The sequence below is a fragment of the Protobothrops mucrosquamatus genome, unplaced genomic scaffold (assembly GCF_001527695.2).
Source record: "Protobothrops mucrosquamatus isolate PMUCROS unplaced genomic scaffold, P.Mucros_1.0 scaffold4566, whole genome shotgun sequence".
Lineage (NCBI taxonomy): Eukaryota > Metazoa > Chordata > Lepidosauria > Squamata > Viperidae > Protobothrops > Protobothrops mucrosquamatus.
In genome coordinates, this window is record NW_015390469.1 from 21,650 (window position 1) to 39,250 (window position 17,601).

At 46.6% G+C, this 17,601-nt stretch overlaps 1 protein-coding gene across 1 annotated transcript in view; it reads right to left on the reverse strand.

Moving 5' to 3' along the window:
- LOC107299123 (transcription factor COE3-like) overlaps window positions 1–17,601 on the reverse strand; it is a gene marked incomplete at its 3' end in the record, with an annotated part of 60,490 nt that overhangs the window by 16,193 nt on the left and 26,696 nt on the right. The window contains exons 5-6 of the mRNA XM_015828492.1: window positions 14,308–14,381; window positions 6,663–6,731 (exon numbers count right to left, since the gene is read on the reverse strand). Coding sequence (XP_015683978.1) covers window positions 6,663–6,731; window positions 14,308–14,381 — 143 coding nt within the window. The remainder of the gene's footprint in view (window positions 1–6,662; window positions 6,732–14,307; window positions 14,382–17,601) is intronic.

The window sequence follows — 17,601 nt, forward strand, 5'->3', positions numbered from 1 at the left end:
TCCTCCTCCTCCTCCTCCTCCTCCTCCCCACAAACCCCTCTCCCTTCTAGCACTGATGATGTTCCCTAGTTGGGTCATGAAACATCTGCAAGGAAACCATCAAGCTCAGAGAGCATCAAGGACCCCCACACAGTTCAACTCTGGGCTACAAATATTCTCTTCTATCAATAAAACAGATGAAATTTGTATAGAATGTTCAGATGTGGTGACTTAAACTGTGAGAATTCCCTAGTTAGCGTGGGTGGATTTCAACTCCCAGAATTCCTGGGGAATTCTGGGGAGCTGAGGTCCACCCATCTTAAAGCTGCCAAGGTTGAGAAAGGCTGGCGTGGTCACTTCTCTTCTTGAGGAGACCCCGGGTTCAAGGCCATCTCTTCCCTTGAGTCTAGAAGCTACTTCTAGAAAGGAATGTCCCCCCCCCCCTTTTTTTGAGACCCCATTCTACCTGAGTGAAGGAAAGCAGAGAGGGAAACTCGATAGGTTTTACTAAGGATGAAACATAACAGTGGCAGAGGAAATAGTGGTAGAGGTACCCCAAGGCTCTGTCTTAGGCCCACTACTCATCATCATCATCATCATCATCATCGTAAAGTTGGAAGGGACCTTGGAGGTCATCGAGTCCAACCCCCTGCTCAGGCAGGAAACTCTATACTATTTCAGACAAAGGGCTGTCAAGTCTCTTTTGAAAAACTTCCAGTGTTGGAGCATTCACCGCTTCTGGAGGCAGGTTGTTCCACTGGTTAATTGTTCTCACTGTCAGGAAGTTTCTCCTTAGTTCTAGGTTGCTTCTCTCCTTGCTTAGTTTCCATCCGTTGCTTCTTGTCCTGCCTTCAGGTGCCTTGGAAAATAGCTTGACTCCCTCTTCTTTGGGGCAGCCCCTGAGACTGCTATCATGTCCCCCCTCGTCCTTCTCTTCATTAAACTAGACACACCCAATTCCAGCAACCGTTCCTTATATACTTTAGCCTCCAGTCCCCTAATCATCTTTGTTGCTCTTCTCTGCACTCTTTCCAGAGTCCCAACATCTTTTTTACATCGTGGTGACCAAAACTGGATGCCGTATTCCAAGTGTGGCCTTACCAAGGCCTTGTAAAGTGGTATTAAAACTTCACGTGATCTTGATTCTCTCCCTCTGTTTATGCAGCCCAGCACTGTGTTGGCTTTTTGGGCATCTGCAGCACACGGCTGGCTCCTATTTAAGTGATCGTCCACTAGGATTCCGAGATCCCTCTCACAGTTACTACTACATCTTCATCAATGATTTGGATGAGGGGATAGATGGGGAACTCATCCAATTTGCCGATGACACCAAGCTGGCAGGAATAGCCAACACTCCACAAGACAGGCTTAAGATACAGAAGGATCTGGATAGACATGAACATTGGGTGCTATCTAACAAAATGATTTCAACAGTGAAAAAAGTAAGGTTCCACATTTAGGCAAGAAAAACCAAATGTACAGGTATAGTGTAGGTGGTACTTGGCTCAGTAGTAGCAACTGTGAGAGGGACCTCGGAGTCCTAGTGGACAATCACTTAAACAGGAGCCAGCCGTGTGCTGCAGCTGCCAAAAAAGCCAACACAGTGCTGGGCTGCATTAACAGAGGGATAGAATCAAGATCACGTGAAGTGTTAATACCACTTTACAAGGCCTTGGTAAGGCCACACTTGGAATGCGGAATCCAGTTTTGGTCACCACGATGTAAAAAAGATGTTGAGACTCTGGAAAGAGTGCAGAGAAGAGCAGGAAATTTGATTAGAGGATAAAACAGACGAAGAACAGTTACAGGAATTGGGTAGGTCTAATGAAAAGAAGGATTAGGGGAGACATGATAGCAGTGTTCCAATATCTCAGGGGCTGCCCCAAAGGAGAGGGAGTCAAGCTATTCTCCAAAGCACCTGAAGAAGGCAGGACAAGAAGCAAAAGATGGAAACCAATCAAGGAGAGAAGCAACCTGGAACTAAGGAGGAATTTCCTGACAGTGAGAACAATTAACCAGTGGAACCACCTGCCTCCAGAAGCAGTGAATGCAACAACACTGGAGATTTTTAAGAAGAGACTGGACAGCCATTTCTCTGGAATTATATAGGGCTCCTGCCTGAGCAGGGGGTTGGACTAGAAGACCTCCAAGGTCCCTCCCAACTCTGTTGTCTTGTTAAATGTCTAGGAGTGAATTATTTCCAAGGAAATTTCAGTTTGGACTAGCTTTTTTGGGTTAGAGTTCCTGAGGTCTTCGCAGGTGGTAATCAAGAGAGGGAAGGAACAGAGGACGGAAGAAGAAAAATTCATAAATTGGGGAGGGTGGGTGGGTGGGAGAAGAAGGAGGCAGCCCTCCCCGTCGCAAGCTTGACAGTGAATTTGCAATTTTTGCACACACACACACACACACAAACGCAACCCGCTGCCCTCCCCTGGGTTACCTCCACCTCCGAAGAAAGGAGAAGAGAAGGCAATAAGAATAAACACATGTCCGACTCGCTCACCTCCTTAAGTCGCAGTGGTGCATAGAAACCCGGGGAGTTAAAAATAAAGACAATGTGCATACATTAGCATGCCTAATGCGCCGCGCTCCCCATTTAACATGCAAATTCCCAGCCACGCTGCCGAACACCTTCTGTTCCGAGCGCATAAATTTGAATTCGCAATTAGAATAATCTTGTATAATTAATGAAAAGCGTCAATTTTAGCTCCTAAGTAATTTGATTAACATGTTGATAGGGCACTTACCATGCTCTCTAAACCAGAGGGGCTGGCCGGGCGCCGTCGGAGGAGAGAGGAACGAGGGGATGAGAGAAGGAGGCAGAGGAAGGAGAGAAAGGGAGGGGGAGGAGGAGGAGGGGGGGAGGACGCCCCATGCTCCCCAAACATGTCAGCTGGAATGGAAGGATTGGGCGGCTGGAGAGGAGAAAGCGGGCGGAGGGGCTTGGAAGGGAGAATTAGGGCGGCATTCGAACCCGCTCCTGCTACCAAGAGACAGCGGAGGCCACCCAATGCAGTTTAGGACTTGACCATCGGAGACCTGGTCAAATACAGGGAGTCCTCGGCTTACGACAGCAATTGTACTAACTAGTCCAGGGCTTTTCAACCTTTTTCACCCATTGTACCACTTTTAGGCTAGGGCAACATCCGAGGACCACCAGTCGCCTAGCAAGGTCTCAAAAACTTGATGACCCCCCCCAAAAAGGAAAAAAGTGATGAAGTACAGGTAGTCCTCGACTTACAACAGTTCGCTTAGTGACTGTTTGAAGTTACAATGGCACTGAAAAAAGTGCCCCCCAAGCCACAGCCGAGCAAGACACCTGCCTGCCCACCCAGCGGCACTCTTCCTCCTGTCCGAGGTTTTTATTGTGAGCATTTCTGTTGAGGATTGGCAGTGGGGGTGGGGTGGGGGGTGTTTGGTTTTTATCCCCCCCCCCCCGGTCTGCTGGGTGGTTGCAGCAGGTTTTGGTCCCTTCCCATGACCCTGGGACACTGTGACCGTCATAAATATGAATCGGTTGCCAAGCATCTGAATGCAAATCACAAGACCCTGGAGAGGCTGCAACATTCCAGCTGATCGGCGCTTCTTCTGGGCTCAGCGGAAGCACCAGGATCAGTGCTGAGCTCCAGCTGGAGCCTGGCACTGATCCTGGCGCTTCCGCTGAGCCCTGACAGCCCCGAAGAAGCGCTGCTCCCATTGGGTGGGCGTGGCTGTGGTGGTAACGGCAGACTGGCTGGGACCAAAAAGTTCAATCAATCAATTCCAACTTTACCAGATCTTTTTTTTCTCCCGCGAGAAGTTGAAATTGATTGATTGATTGAACCTTTTTTTTTTTTTTGCACACGGCGGCGGAGGCCTAAAGCGAAAAGGTTTTATAAAACCCAGCTGAAGGCCCAGGACTGGGGCGACGGCGCGCGTGCCCACCGAGAGGGCTCTGAGTGTCACCTGTGGCATGTGTGCCATAGGTTCGCCACCACTGATATAGATCTTGTGCTGCAAATTCCTGGTCCGTTCTGGCCCAGCTCCAGGATAATAATAATAATAATAATAATAATAATAATAATAATAATAATAATAATAATAATAATAATAATAATAATAATAATAATAATANGGACCTTGGAGGTCATCGAGTCCAACCCCCTGCTCAGGCAGGAACCCTACACCATTTCAGACAAATGGCTGTCCAGTCTCTTCTTAAAAACTTCCAGTGTTGGAGCATTCACCGCTTCTGGAGGCAGGTTGTTCCACTGGTTAATTGTTCTAACTGTCAGGAAGTTTCTCCTTAGTTCCAGGTTGCTTCTCTCCTTGATCAGTTTCCACCCATTGCTTCTCGTCCTGCCTTCAGGCGCCTTGGAGAATAGCTTGACTCCCTCTTCTTTGGGGCAGCCCCTGAGATACTGGAAGACTGCTATCCTGTCCCCCCTCGTCCTTCTCTTCGTTAAACAAGACATACCCAATTCCAGCAACCGTTCCTCATATATTTTAGCCTCCAGTCCCCTGATCATCTTTGTTGCTCTTCTCTGCACTCTTTCTAGAGTCTCAGCATCTTTTTTACATCGCGGTGACCAAAACTGGATGCCGTATTCCAAGTGTGGCCTTACCAAGGCCTTGTAAAGTGGTATTAATACTTCATCTGATCTTGATTCTATCCCTCACACCCACAAACTTGCTGGAATTTAATCTGAAGGTGGCTGGATTTTATTTTATTTTTGGGGGGGGTCCCGCGTGCGAGGAAGAATAAGCGAGAGCCGATGGAAGGAAAGGCTAAAAGATCAGCAGGGACAATGGCGAGACAGCCTCTAATAGCTTTGATTCTTCGGCTTCTAATCTCCACGCAGGCTTGTCAGTCCTTATTCTTCTCCACTGGCGGTCGGAGGCCTCTGCATCGGGGCTGAGTGACAGGCAGGCCTGCCCAGTTATGGGGCCTCCTCGCCCGGTGCCCGATGTTATCGGGCGCGGACAAAAGCTGTGGAAATGTCAGTTGTGTTATCAAGACCCCGCAACTGCCACCGGGATACATACGCCAGAACAGGAGGGCCCCTACCATCTCCTCGGCGCATTGTCTGGGAGAGGGAGAAAGGGACTTGCATGAGTGCGTGCACACACACACACACAAACACACACAAGCCCAGAAGGTGACAATAGGAGAAGCTTCCTGATTTCGGAGGGAAGGAAGCAGACGACTCCTCGGCGGGACAAGAACATTAACCCAGAAATTAGCTAAACTTTGCAAGGATCCTTTTTTTTCCCCATAGCCCCCCAGGTTTGGGTGGGGCTGGGCTGCCTTTTCTGCCCCCACCCCCCACCCCTGAATCTTCCTCCAACAGCTTCTGCTGTGTCTTAGATGCATCGGCCTTGCAAACCAAAGAAATTTCCCTTTTCTCCCAGTACACAACAGGTAGAATTGTGGAGCCACAAGTCGCAAGGTGTGGCAGCAGCCAAAAAAGTCAACGCAGCCCTAGGCTGCATCAACAATCAAGATCATATGAACTCTTAGTACTGCTTTATAAGGCTTTGGTAAGAGCAAATGGGGAATCCTGCATCCAGTTTTGGTTGCCACGATGTAAAAAAGATGTTGAGACTCTGGAAAGAGTGCAGAGAAGAGCAACAAAGATGATCAGGGGACTGGAGGCTAAAACATACAAGGAACGGCTGCTGGAATTGGGAATGTCTAGTTTAATGAAGAGAAGGACCAGGGGGGACAGGATAGCAGCGTTCCAATATCTCAGGGGCTGCCCCAAAGAAGAGGGAGTCAAGCTATTCTCCAAAGCTCCTGAAGGCAGGACAAGAAGCAACGGATGGAAACTGACCAAGGAGAGAAGCAACCTAGAATTAAGGAGAAACTTCCTGACAGTGAGAACAATTAACCAGTGGAACAACCTGCCTCCAGAAGCTGTGAATGGTCCAACACTGGAGGTTTTTAAGAAGAGACTGGACAGCCATTTGTCTGAAATAGTATAGAGTTTCCTGCCTGAGGAGGGGGTTGGACTAGATGACCTCCAAGGTCCCCTCCAACTCTATTACTCTATTACAGGCTGAGCTGTACGATGGGATTAAACCTGTCATCTATTTAGAGTCATTGCGTTGTCACAAAGACCGATGTCCTGAGTTCTGTTGTTCCTTATCCAGTCCCAATTTAACTCTGACCATTGTTTGTTTGTTTCTTTATTGTATCACATACCTTTATTATTTTTTATAAACGACTCGAAATGGTGAACATATTCAACGCATGTTCCTCTTTTACCAAGAGGACCAACTCTATGAGTTAGGTTGGCGTGAGAAAGAGGGACCGGCTCAACGTCACTCTGCCGGCTTTCACGCCTAAGGCAGGACTAGTATTCATAGTCTCTTGGGGACTGGCCCACAGTCACCTAGCTAGCTTTCATGGTTAAGGCAGGACTAGAGTTCCCTGTCTCCTGGTGATTGGCCCCTGAGTCCTCCAGCCAGTTTTTTTGGCTAAGGTGGGGCTAAAATTCACGGACTTCTGCTTTCTAGCCTTAACCAAACTAAAGAAAGAACTTGCAAACCATGAGTGTCATTTGGTTAGACAGACTGTTTGAGGGCCGCCCTTGACTCCGTGTCACTTTCTATGACTTCAACCAAATCTGGGTTGAGTTCTGCTCACAGGTTCCGGCTATCCCAGCACAACTGTAAACGTGGACATGCAGAACTGTTCTTACCTGTCAATGATGACCGGATCGGAAGGGGTCTCGTTGCGGTTTCCACAACTTTTCTTGTCACAGCAGCGGCTGTGGGGTTGGGAGAAAAGAGAGGGGGGTGGGTGGTCAGGCCAAAGGAGAAACTCAAGATTGTGTATGACCTTCCCTGAACATCTAAAGCAGGGGTGGGGAACCTTGGCTGTTTTATGACTCGTGGACTTCAACTCCCAGGACTTCAAGTTAGTTCCTTCCTTCCTTCCTTCCTTCCTTCCTTCCTTCCTTCCTTCCTTCCTTCCTTCCTTCCTTCCTTCCTTCTTTCCTCCTTTCTCTTTCTTTCTTTCTTTCTTTCTTTCTTTCTTTTTCCTTCCTTCCTTCCTTCCCTTCCTTCCTTCTTTCCTTCCTCCTTTCTCTTTCTTTCTTTCTTTCTTTCTTTCTTTCTTTCTTTCTTTCTTTCTTTCTTTCTTTCTTTCTTTCTTTTTCCTTCCTTCCTTCCTTCCTTCCTTCCTTCCCATACTAACCCTGATTCTTCTTCTATTCCCTTAACTCAGTGGTGGCGAACCTATGGCACGGGTGCCACAGGTGGCACGCAGAGCCCTCTCTGTGGGCACGTGTGCCGTCGCCCCAGTCCTGGGCCTTCAGCTGGGTTTTATAAAACCTTTTCGCTTTAGGCCTCCGCCGCCGTGTGCAAAAAAAAAATATGGTTCAATCAATCAGTCAATTTCAACTTCTCGTGGGAAAAAAAAAGATCTCGCAAAGTTGGAATTGATTGATTGAACTTTTTAGTCCCGCCCAGTCTGCCGTTACCACCGCAGCCACGCCCACCCAATGGGCCACACTCACCCGGCACCCGACGATGCATAAGTGGGTTTTGGGTTGCAGTTTGGGCACTCGGTCTCTAAAAGGTTCGCCATCACTGCCTTAACTATTTAGGCCTGCCAGATAGAATTAAAAGGTACTGTGAAGGTACTACTACTACTATGTTCATCTTTATGTTTCAGAAATCTGAAATACTGGGTGCCTGCAGGCATCGCCTTTTCCCAAATTCCCTCCAGCACAGAGAGGATGCAGAGAAATCAACGCACTAAGAGAGTCCCAAGGGGCCTGATGTCAACGCTGCAAACACTGTATATTCTTGCTTTGACAATATGCAGAACTGGCTGGTATTTTTAGGGTTAATGCAGAGCAGAAGAGGGTGGAGGGAAAAGCCCGGGAAAGAGAGAGGAAGGGAACCTTTGACTTTCACACTAATTGGATAACGTGATATATGACAGCTAATTGAGGGAGGGAACATGCTGATAATTTAACTGCTCAGAGGAGGAGAACTTAGATCTTAGCATATTTTCGTTGTGCCTGTGCCGACATTTTGTAACAATAAATTACTTTTAGGAAAATCAACGCCTGGAAGTTCTTTGAAGTGTTTCATTAGCCGGAACCATAACAGCCTGGATCGCTTTGCAACTTGGTTCTCCTTGCCACAAAGAGTTCTGAAACTTGGTTTGTCTCTCAAGGACAGAGAACAAATCTTGCAAACCACTGAGGGGGGGGGCAGTCAAGAAAGACACCCCAGTAGATGTCCTGCACATCAACCCACTGTGGAAGCATGGGAAACTGGCTGCAAAGAAGAGCATTAAGTTTCCCCAAGTTTTCCCCCCAAAAAAGTTTGGCCACGAAGATTCTGCGGTGGTTTGGTTCTGTTCCAAAAACAGGCTTTGCTGCCTATGGGGGCTGGAACAAGCTCATGTGTAATTTTTTAAAGCAACCACAAAGAGAGAAGCAACCTAGAACTAAGGAGAAACTTCCTGACAGTTAGAACAATTAACCAGTGGAACTACCTGCCTCCAGAAGCGGTAAATGTGCCAACACTGGAAGTTTTTAAGAAGAAACTGGACAGCCATTTGTCCGAAATGGTATAGGGTTTCCTGCCTGAGCAGAGGGTTGGACTAGATGACTTCCAAGGTCCCTTCCAACTTTATCATTATTATTATTATAAGAAGCGGCTGCTTTAAAGAGACGCCGACGGGGACTCCTACTCCAAAGCAGTTGCTAAGTTTGGACACCTGGGAACAGGACTGACATTCCTCTTTGGGAATCCTGTTTTGCAAGCAACTATGTAATGGAATAGTAGAGGGTTGGGAGGGACCTGGGAGGTCTTCTAGTCCAACCCCTGCTTAAGCAGTAAATCCTATCCCAGTGATGGCGAACCTTTTAGAGACCGAGTGCCCAAACTGCAACCCCAAACCCACTTATGTATCGTTGGGTGCCGGGTGGGTGTGGCCCATTGGGTGGGTGTGGCCAATTGGATGGCTGTGGCCCATTGGGTGGGCATGACCTATTGGGTGGGTGTGGCCCATTGGGTGGGTGTGGCCCATTGGGTGGGTGTGGCCCATTGGGTAGGCGTGGCTGCGGTGGTAACGGCAGACTGGGTGGGACTAAAAAGTTCAATCAATCAATTCCAACTTTGCGAGATCTTTTTTTTCCCCGCGAGAAGTTGAAATTGACTGATTGATTGAACCTTTTTTCTTTTTTTGCACACGGCGGCGGAGGCCTAAAGCGAAAAGGTTTTATAAAACCCAGCTGAAGGTCTAGGACTGGGGTGACGGCTCGCGCGCCCACAGAGAGGGCTCTGCGTGCCGCCTCTGGCACCCGTGCCATAGGTTCGCCACCACGGTCCTAGACCAAACGTAGTTAATCCAGAGATGAAAACTCACTGACGCGGCCAGTTGAACGTGGATTTCTGGATTGACCCTCCCCAAACAAGAGAGAATGACCAGATCTTGTCTCAGTGTTAAGCATCCATGCCTTTGTACGCCGTACTTTTCGAGATCCCTTCCCAATTACTGTTTTCTCAATCATTAGAGCGAGTACCATCCCTCACATTAACTATAATTAATCTCTGATCTGATAAACAGCCGAGAGCTCTACATTTTTTTTCCCTCGGCTGCCCTCGGGGGACCGGCAATTCCACCCGTCGTTCCATAAACAACAAAACCAACGGCGTGCGTGGAAGCCACAATATTTTGCCCTCTCGAGTCGCGCCTACGAGTCCCGAGCCACCCCAGCTATTCCCTTAGCCCCTGGGATCATTAGCAAGGTTCCTGAAGATCAATTAGCCATGAAACTTGGCAAGGAGGCAGCCAGTGCTAATTTTCAAAACACCAAGAGCGAACACGCAGTAAACAAAGCAGGCGTTAATAGGACACCCGGGAGCTTGGCTGTCGAGCGAGCGTGGCTCCTTCACACTCACACACACACACACACACCCAGTGGACCCACCTCCCACATATGGTGAAGGAGGCGGTCCCCCCTCCTGGCTGGTCCTGGGTGTGAATTTAGCCAGAGAGGCAACATATACGCACACAGCCTGCCCAGCCTGAGTCCTGTGGTTCCACTTAAGCCAGGGGTCTTCAAACTTGGCCCTTGTATGACTTGTGGACTTCAACTCCCAGAATTCCTCAGCCAGGCACGCTGGCTGAGGAATTCTGGGAGTTGAAGTCCACTCCTCTTAAAGTCTCTATCAGGGGTCTTCAAACTTGGCCCTTTGATGACTTGTGGACTTCAGCTCCCAGAATTCCTCAGCCAGGCATGCTGGTTGAGGAATTCTGGGAGTTGAAGTCCACTCCTCTTAAAAGTCTCTATCAGGGGTCTTCCAACTTGGCCCTTGTATGACTTGTGGACTTCAGCTCCCAGAATTCCTCAGCCAGGCACGCTGGTTGAGGAATTCTGGGAGTTGAGGTCCACTCCTCTTAAAGTCTATATCAGGGGTCTTCAAACTTGGCCCTTGTATGACTTGTGGACTTCAACTCCCAGAATTCCTCAGCCAGGCACGCTGGTTGAGGAATTCTGGGAGTTGAAGTCTACAAGTCATAAAAGGGCCGAGTTTGAAGACCCCTGAAGCCTTTGCTCTACATTTCAACATGGTGGCATCCACCTGTGCCCAGTCTTTGAGTTCAAAAGCACACCAGAGTGCATGGATTTGGGTCCTGCCAGGACTTCGTGTGAGTTTCTTCCACCTCCTGATCCGAGAAGTGAGGAGGATGCCAGAAGTTGCAGGAACTGGGTTTAATTCTAGTTTAATGAAAAGAAGGACCAGGGGTGACATGATAGCAATCTTCCAATATTTGAGGGGCTGCCCCAAAGAGGAGGGAGTCAAGCTATTCTCCAAAACGCCTGAAGAAGGCAGGACAAGAAACAATGGATGGGAACTAATCCAGGAGAGAAGCCACTTAGAACTAAGGAGAAACTTCCTGACAGGGAGAACAATTAACCAGTGGAACAACCTGCCTCCAGAAGCGGTGAATGCTTCCAACACTGGAAGTTTTTAAGAAGAGACTGGACAGCCATTTGTCCGAAATGGTGTAGGGTTTCCTGCCTGAGCAGGGGGTTGGACTAGAAGACCTCCAAGGTCCCTCCCAACTCTGTTATTCTGTTGGTATCTGTGGCATAAGAGAGAGGTGGCCAACCTTGGCAACTTTAAGATGTGTGGATTTCAACTCCCAGAATTCCCCAGCCAGTGGCTGGCTGGGGAATCCTGGGAATTGAAGTCCCTAAGTCTTAAAGTTGCAAGGATGGACATCCCTGTTGTAGGATAAGGAACAAGGTTCAATGTTCCCTACCCACTCACCTTTTCTTGCAAGCACCAGCCTCCCACCTGCACCCACCTGCACCATTAAGGCACACTGACACCCCCCCATCCCCATTAAAAATGCTTTGCTCTAAATTTATTAAAAGGCAGAAGCATTTGTGAGCTGCAGCCAGAAATGCTTTATCAGAGAAGCTCAAGGTGAAAGCTTTTCAATAAAATTTCTTGGGCGTTTTTCCTTCCTTCCTTCCTTCCTTCCTTCCTCCCTCCCTCCCTCCCTCCCTCCCTCCCTCTATTTCATCTGTCTCATCCTTCTTTCCTTCCTTTTTCTTTTTCCTTCCTTCCTTCCTTCCTTCCTTCCTTCCTTCCTTCCTTCCTTCCTTCCTTCCTTCTCTTCCTTCCTTCCTTCCTTCTCATCCCTCCTTCTCCTTCCTCCCTCATTCCCTTTCTGTCTCCCTCCCTCCTTTCCTTCCTCTCCCTCCCTCCCTCTCTCTCCCTCTGCTCCTCCTTCCTTCCCTCCCACTTTCATTCTTCTCTTCCTCTTCTTCCTTCCACCCTTGTAACTGTGGCTAAGGGGAACCAACTTTCTACAAACCATGACTACAAACCTGGGTTAAAATGCTGCTCATTCATCTTAATTCAAACCACTTCACCCAGGCCATGTGAACCCAGACCCTTGTGAACAAGAACAGAAGGACGACTGATTTAAACTAGACCTGAAGGATTAATTCTGGACATCCTGGTTATTCATTCAGAATGTTGGACCAATTTTGCCGCCACAGGTCAAAGGTCCGACAACTCCTACATCCTGACTCCAACAGTGGGCAGCCAAACCCCTTTTCTGAAATCTAAATGGCTGGGGCTGCTTTGAATTCTTCAGTTTCTCCAATTTCCCCCTCTTGGTTTCCCTTGTTGCATGCAACAGGGCTCTTCAATCACAGCCGTGGTCGCCATTTTGACTTTTTTGACACACACCCCGTCCCTGCAGCCATCCCTCTTCTCCTAAGCCACCTACTCCAACCTCCAGATCATCCTGCTTGTTGCTTCTGGCGCTTTGCAAAACGGCCTCACCTTCACACCCCAAAGTGTCCTGCTCAAAGCTTCCCAGGGGTCCTCTTTTAATGTCACCCAGCCCGCCGTGCCCATCCACGACTTACCTGCACATGATCTCGTGAGTTAACAAGACCCGGCACATCTCGGGGTTCTTATCCTGACCTTCGTAGATGATGGCCTGCAATCAAGAAGGAGACGCAACTTTAGGAAGTGCCCGGATAGTTGCAGACCTCTTGGTCTCCTGCAGGAGACCATGGTTGGGTCATTCTGTGCAGGGCTTCAACCATCGATACCATTAAAGCCTCCTTCCTGTCCTTTGCTGGGCACCCCTGACACTGTCTGAGGTGTTTCTCAGGAAAGGTGAGGTATTGCTGTCCTGGACAGATGCATCTCCACCAGCTTCTGAGATAGGTCAACCATCACACAACGTGATGGTTACCTCCATGTAGACATCTACATGGAAGGGTGCCCTTCAAGACCAAGAACAGAACAGAACAAAATAGAATTACAAGGAATAGAATAGAATAGAATAGAATAGAATAGAATAGAATAGAATAGAATAGAATAGAATAGAATAGAATAGGAGTAGAGTACAATAGGAGTAGACTAGAGTAGAATAGAATAGAGTAGAGTAGAGTAGAGTATAGAATAGAATAGAATAGTAGACTAGACTAGACTAGAGTAGAGTAGAGTAGAATAGAACAGAACAGAATAGGAGTAGAGTAGAGTAGAATAGAATAGAATAGGAGTAGAGTAGACTAGAGTAGACTAGAGTAGAATAGAATAGAATAGAATAGAATAGAATAGAATAGAATAGAATAGAATAGTAGAGTAGACTAGACTAGAATAGGAGTAGAGTAGAATAGAATAGAATAGAATAGAATAGAACAGAACAGAATAGGAGTAGAGTAGAGTAGAGTAGAGTAGAGTAGAGTAGAGTAGAGTAGAGTAGAATAGGAGTAGACTAGAGTAGACTAGAATAGGATAGAATAGAATATGGAATGGAATGGAATAGAATGGAATAGAATAGAATAGAATAGAATAGAATAGAATAGAATAGAATAGGAGTAGAGTACAATAGGAGTAGACTAGAGTAGAATAGAATAGAGTAGAGTAGAGTATAGAATAGAATAGAATAGTAGACTAGACTAGACTAGAGTAGAGTAGAGTAGAGTAGAATAGAACAGAACAGAATAGGAGTAGAGTAGAATAGAATAGNTTTCCTTCCTTCCTTCCTTCCTTCCTTCCTTCCTTCTTCCTTCCTTCCTTCCTTCCTTCCTTTTTCCTTCCTTCTCATCCCTCCTTCTCCTTTCTCCCTCATTCCCTTTCTGTCTCCCTCCCTCCTTTCCTTCCTCTCCCTCCCTCCCTCTCTCTCCCTCTGCTCCTCCTTCCTTCCCTCCCACTTTCATTCCTCTCTTCCTCTTCTTCCTTCCACCCTTGTAACTGTGGCTAAGGGGAACCAACTTTCTACAAATCATGACTACAAACCTGGGTTAAAATGCTGCTCATTCATCTTAATTCAAACCACTTCACCCAGGCCATGTGAACCCAGGCCCTTGTGAATAAGAACAGAAGGACGACTGATTTAAACTAGACCTGAAGGATTAATTCTGGACATCCTGGTTATTCATTCAGAATGTTGGACCAATTTTGCCGCCACAGGTCAAAGGTCTGACAACTCCTACATCCTGACTCCAACAGTGGGCAGCCAAACCCCTTTTCTGAAATCTAAATGGCTGTGGCTGCTTTGAATTCTTCAGTTTCTCAAATTTCCCCCTCTTGGTTTCCCTTGTTGCATGCAACAGGACTCTTCAATCACAGCCGTGGTCGCCATTTTGACTTTTTTGACCCCCTCATCCCTGCAGCCATCCCCCTTCTCCTAAGCCACTGACTCCAACCTCTAGATCATCCTGGTTGTTGCTTCTGGCGCTTTGCAAAATGGCCTCACCTTCACACCTCAAAGTGTCCTGCTCAAAGCTTCCCAGGGGTCCTCTTTTAATGTCACCCAGCCCGCCGTGCCCATCCACGACTTACCTGCACATGATCTCGTGAGTTAACAACACCCGACACATCTCGGGGTTCTTATCCTGACCTTCGTAGATGATGGCCTGCAATCAAGAAGGAGACGCAACTTTAGGAAGTGCCCGGATAGTTGCAGACCTGCTGGTCTCCTGCAGGAGACCATGGTTAGGTCATTCGGTGCAGGGCTTCAACCATCGATACCATTAAGGTCTCCTTCCTGTCCCTTGCTGGGCACCCCTGACACTGTCTGAGGTGGGTCCTCAGGAAAGGTGAGGTATTGCTGTCCTGGACAGATGCATCTCCACCAGCTTCTGAGATAAGTCAACCATCACACAACGTGATGGTTACCTCCATGTAGACATCTACATGGAAGGGTGCCCTTCAAGACCAAGAACAGAACAGAACAAAATAGAATTACAAGGAATGGAATGGAATGGAATGGAATGGAATGGAATAGAATAGAATAGAATGGAATGGAATAGAATAGAATACTAGACTAGACTAGACTAGACTAGAATAGAATAGAATAGAACAGAACAGAACAGAATAGAATAGGAGTAGAGTAGACTAGAATAGAATAGAATAGAATATAGTAGAGTAGAGTAGAGTAGAGTAGAGTAGAATAGAATAGAACAGAACAGAATAGAATAGGAGTAGAGTAGACTAGAGTAGAATAGAATAGAATAGAATAGGAGTAGACTAGACTAGACTAGATTAGACTAGAGTAGAATAGAATAGAACAGAACAGAATAGTAGAGTAGAGTAGAGTAGAGTAGAGTAGAGTAGAGTAGAGTAGAGTAGAATAGAATAGAACAGAACAGAATAGAATAGGAGTAGAGTAGACTAGAGTAGAATAGAATAGAATAGAATAGGAGTAGACTAGACTAGACTAGATTAGACTAGAGTAGAATAGAATAGAACAGAATAGAATAGTAGAGTAGAGTAGACTAGAATAGGAGTAGAGTAGAGTAGAGTAGAGTAGAGTAGAGTAGAGTAGAATAGGAGTAGAGTAGAATAGGAGTAGAGTAGACTAGAGTAGACTAGAGTAGACTAGAGTAGAGTAGAGTAGACTAGACTAGAATAGAATAGAATAGAGCTGGAAGGGACTTTGGAGGTCTTCTAGTCCAACCCCCTGCTCAGGCAGGAAACCCTATCCCATTTCAGACAAATGGTTGTCCATTCTCTCTATTTTATTTTCTTTGTGGCTGGACTTCTCCGCGCGTCTCCAACCCACCTCCCTTTCCGTCTTGCTTTCCAATCTGCCTCTTCCTGCCTGTCAATAAACCAGGATTGTATGGATCATTCCTTCCCCGGGCTTGGACGAATAAGGGAGCTGGTTCTTCTGGATTCAAATTGATTTCCTATCGATCGCAAAGGTCCCCTGACCTTTGACATCCAATCTTGCTGGGCACGGGGGACTCAGCTTGGTTAAACAAAGGAAATCAGAATTAGGCTGCATGGCTAATGAATGGAGAGGTGGGAAGGACAGAGAGAAAAAGAGAAAGAGAGAGGGGGGGACCTTCCCCTTCCCAACTCATCCCCCCCCTAAGATTCTCACAGAATTGGATCCTGCCATCTGCCAGTTAACAGAATATCAGAGTTGGAAGGGACCTTGGAGGACATCTAGTCCAAACCCCCTGCACAAGCAGGAGACCCTATACAATTCTAGACAAATGGCTGTCCAATCTCTTCTTAAAAACTTCCAGTGTTGGAGCATTCACAACTTCTGGAGGCAGGTTGTTCCACTGGTTAATTGTTCTCACTGTCAGGAAGTTTCTCCTTAATTCCAGGTTGCTTCTCTCCTTGGTGAGTTTCTATCTGTTGCTTCTTGTCCTGCCTTCAGGGGCTTTGGAAAATAGGTGGACCCCCCCCCCTCTTCTTTGGGGCAGCCCCTGAGATACTGGAAGACTGCTATCCTGTCCCCCCTCGTCCTTCTCTTCATTAAACTAGACATTTAGCAAAGCATGATTCTTTTCCTTCTTTTCACTTAAGGTCAAGCATAAAGTCAGACCTCTGGAAGCAAATCCAGGGTTCGAAAAAACAGCGTCGTATGCTCCTTGGCGCAAAGTAGGTGTTAAGCACCCGCTGTCCCATCTGGGCCAGGCGCTCTTAACCCCCCCCCCCAGCCAGGAATCTGCCTCTCCACTTAATGGTGTTGATTAATAAGATGGAAACTTAACGAAGCATCTTCAATTATTTTCAAGAATTAATTCCCTGGGAGTCCTCCCCCAGAGCGAGCTTGTTCAGAGCGTGCAAATTCTAACAGTTGCTTGTTTTTACATCGGGGACCAATTGCACTTTTTCTCCGCCAGCCCATTTTTAGGAAAAGGCCTAATTTGGGGGGAGAACTTTGGCGAAAAGTTCTGTCTTTTCATAACCNAATAGAACAGAACAGAATAGGAGTAGAGTAGAGTAGAGTAGAGTAGAGTAGAGTAGAGTAGAGTAGAGTAGAGTAGAGTAGAGTAGAATAGGAGTAGACTAGAGTAGACTAGAATAGGATAGAATAGAATATGGAATGGAATGGAATAGAATGGAATAGAATAGAATAGAATAGAATAGAATAGAATAGAATAGAATAGGAGTAGAGTACAATAGGAGTAGACTAGAGTAGAATAGAATAGAGTAGAGTAGAGTATAGAATAGAATAGAATAGTAGACTAGACTAGACTAGAGTAGAGTAGAGTAGAGTAGAATAGAACAGAACAGGAGTAGAGTAGAATAGAATAGAATAGGAGTAGAGTAGACTAGAGTAGACTAGAGTAGAATAGAATAGAATAGAATAGAATAGAATAGAATAGAATAGAATAGAATAGAATAGTAGAGTAGAGTAGACTAGACTAGAATAGGAGTAGAGTAGAATAGAATAGAATAGAATAGAATAGAATAGAATAGAATAGAATAGAATAGAATAGTAGAGTAGAGTAGACTAGACTAGAATAGGAGTAGAGTAGAATAGAATAGAATAGAACAGAACAGAATAGGAGTAGACTAGAGTAGAGTAGAGTAGAGTAGAGTAGAGTAGAGTAGAATAGGAGTAGACTAGAGTAGACTAGAATAGGATAGAATAGAATATGGAATGGAATGGAATAGAATAGAATAGAATAGAGTAGAGCTGGAAGGGACCTTGGAGGTCATCTAGTCCAACCTCCTGCTCAGGCAGGAAACCCTATACCATTTCAGACAAATGGTTGTCCATTCTCTCTATTTTATTTTCTTTGTGGCTGGACTTCTCCGCGCGTCTCCAACCCACCTCCCTTTCAGTCTTGCTTTCCAATCTGCCTCTTCCTGCCTGTCAATAAACCAGGA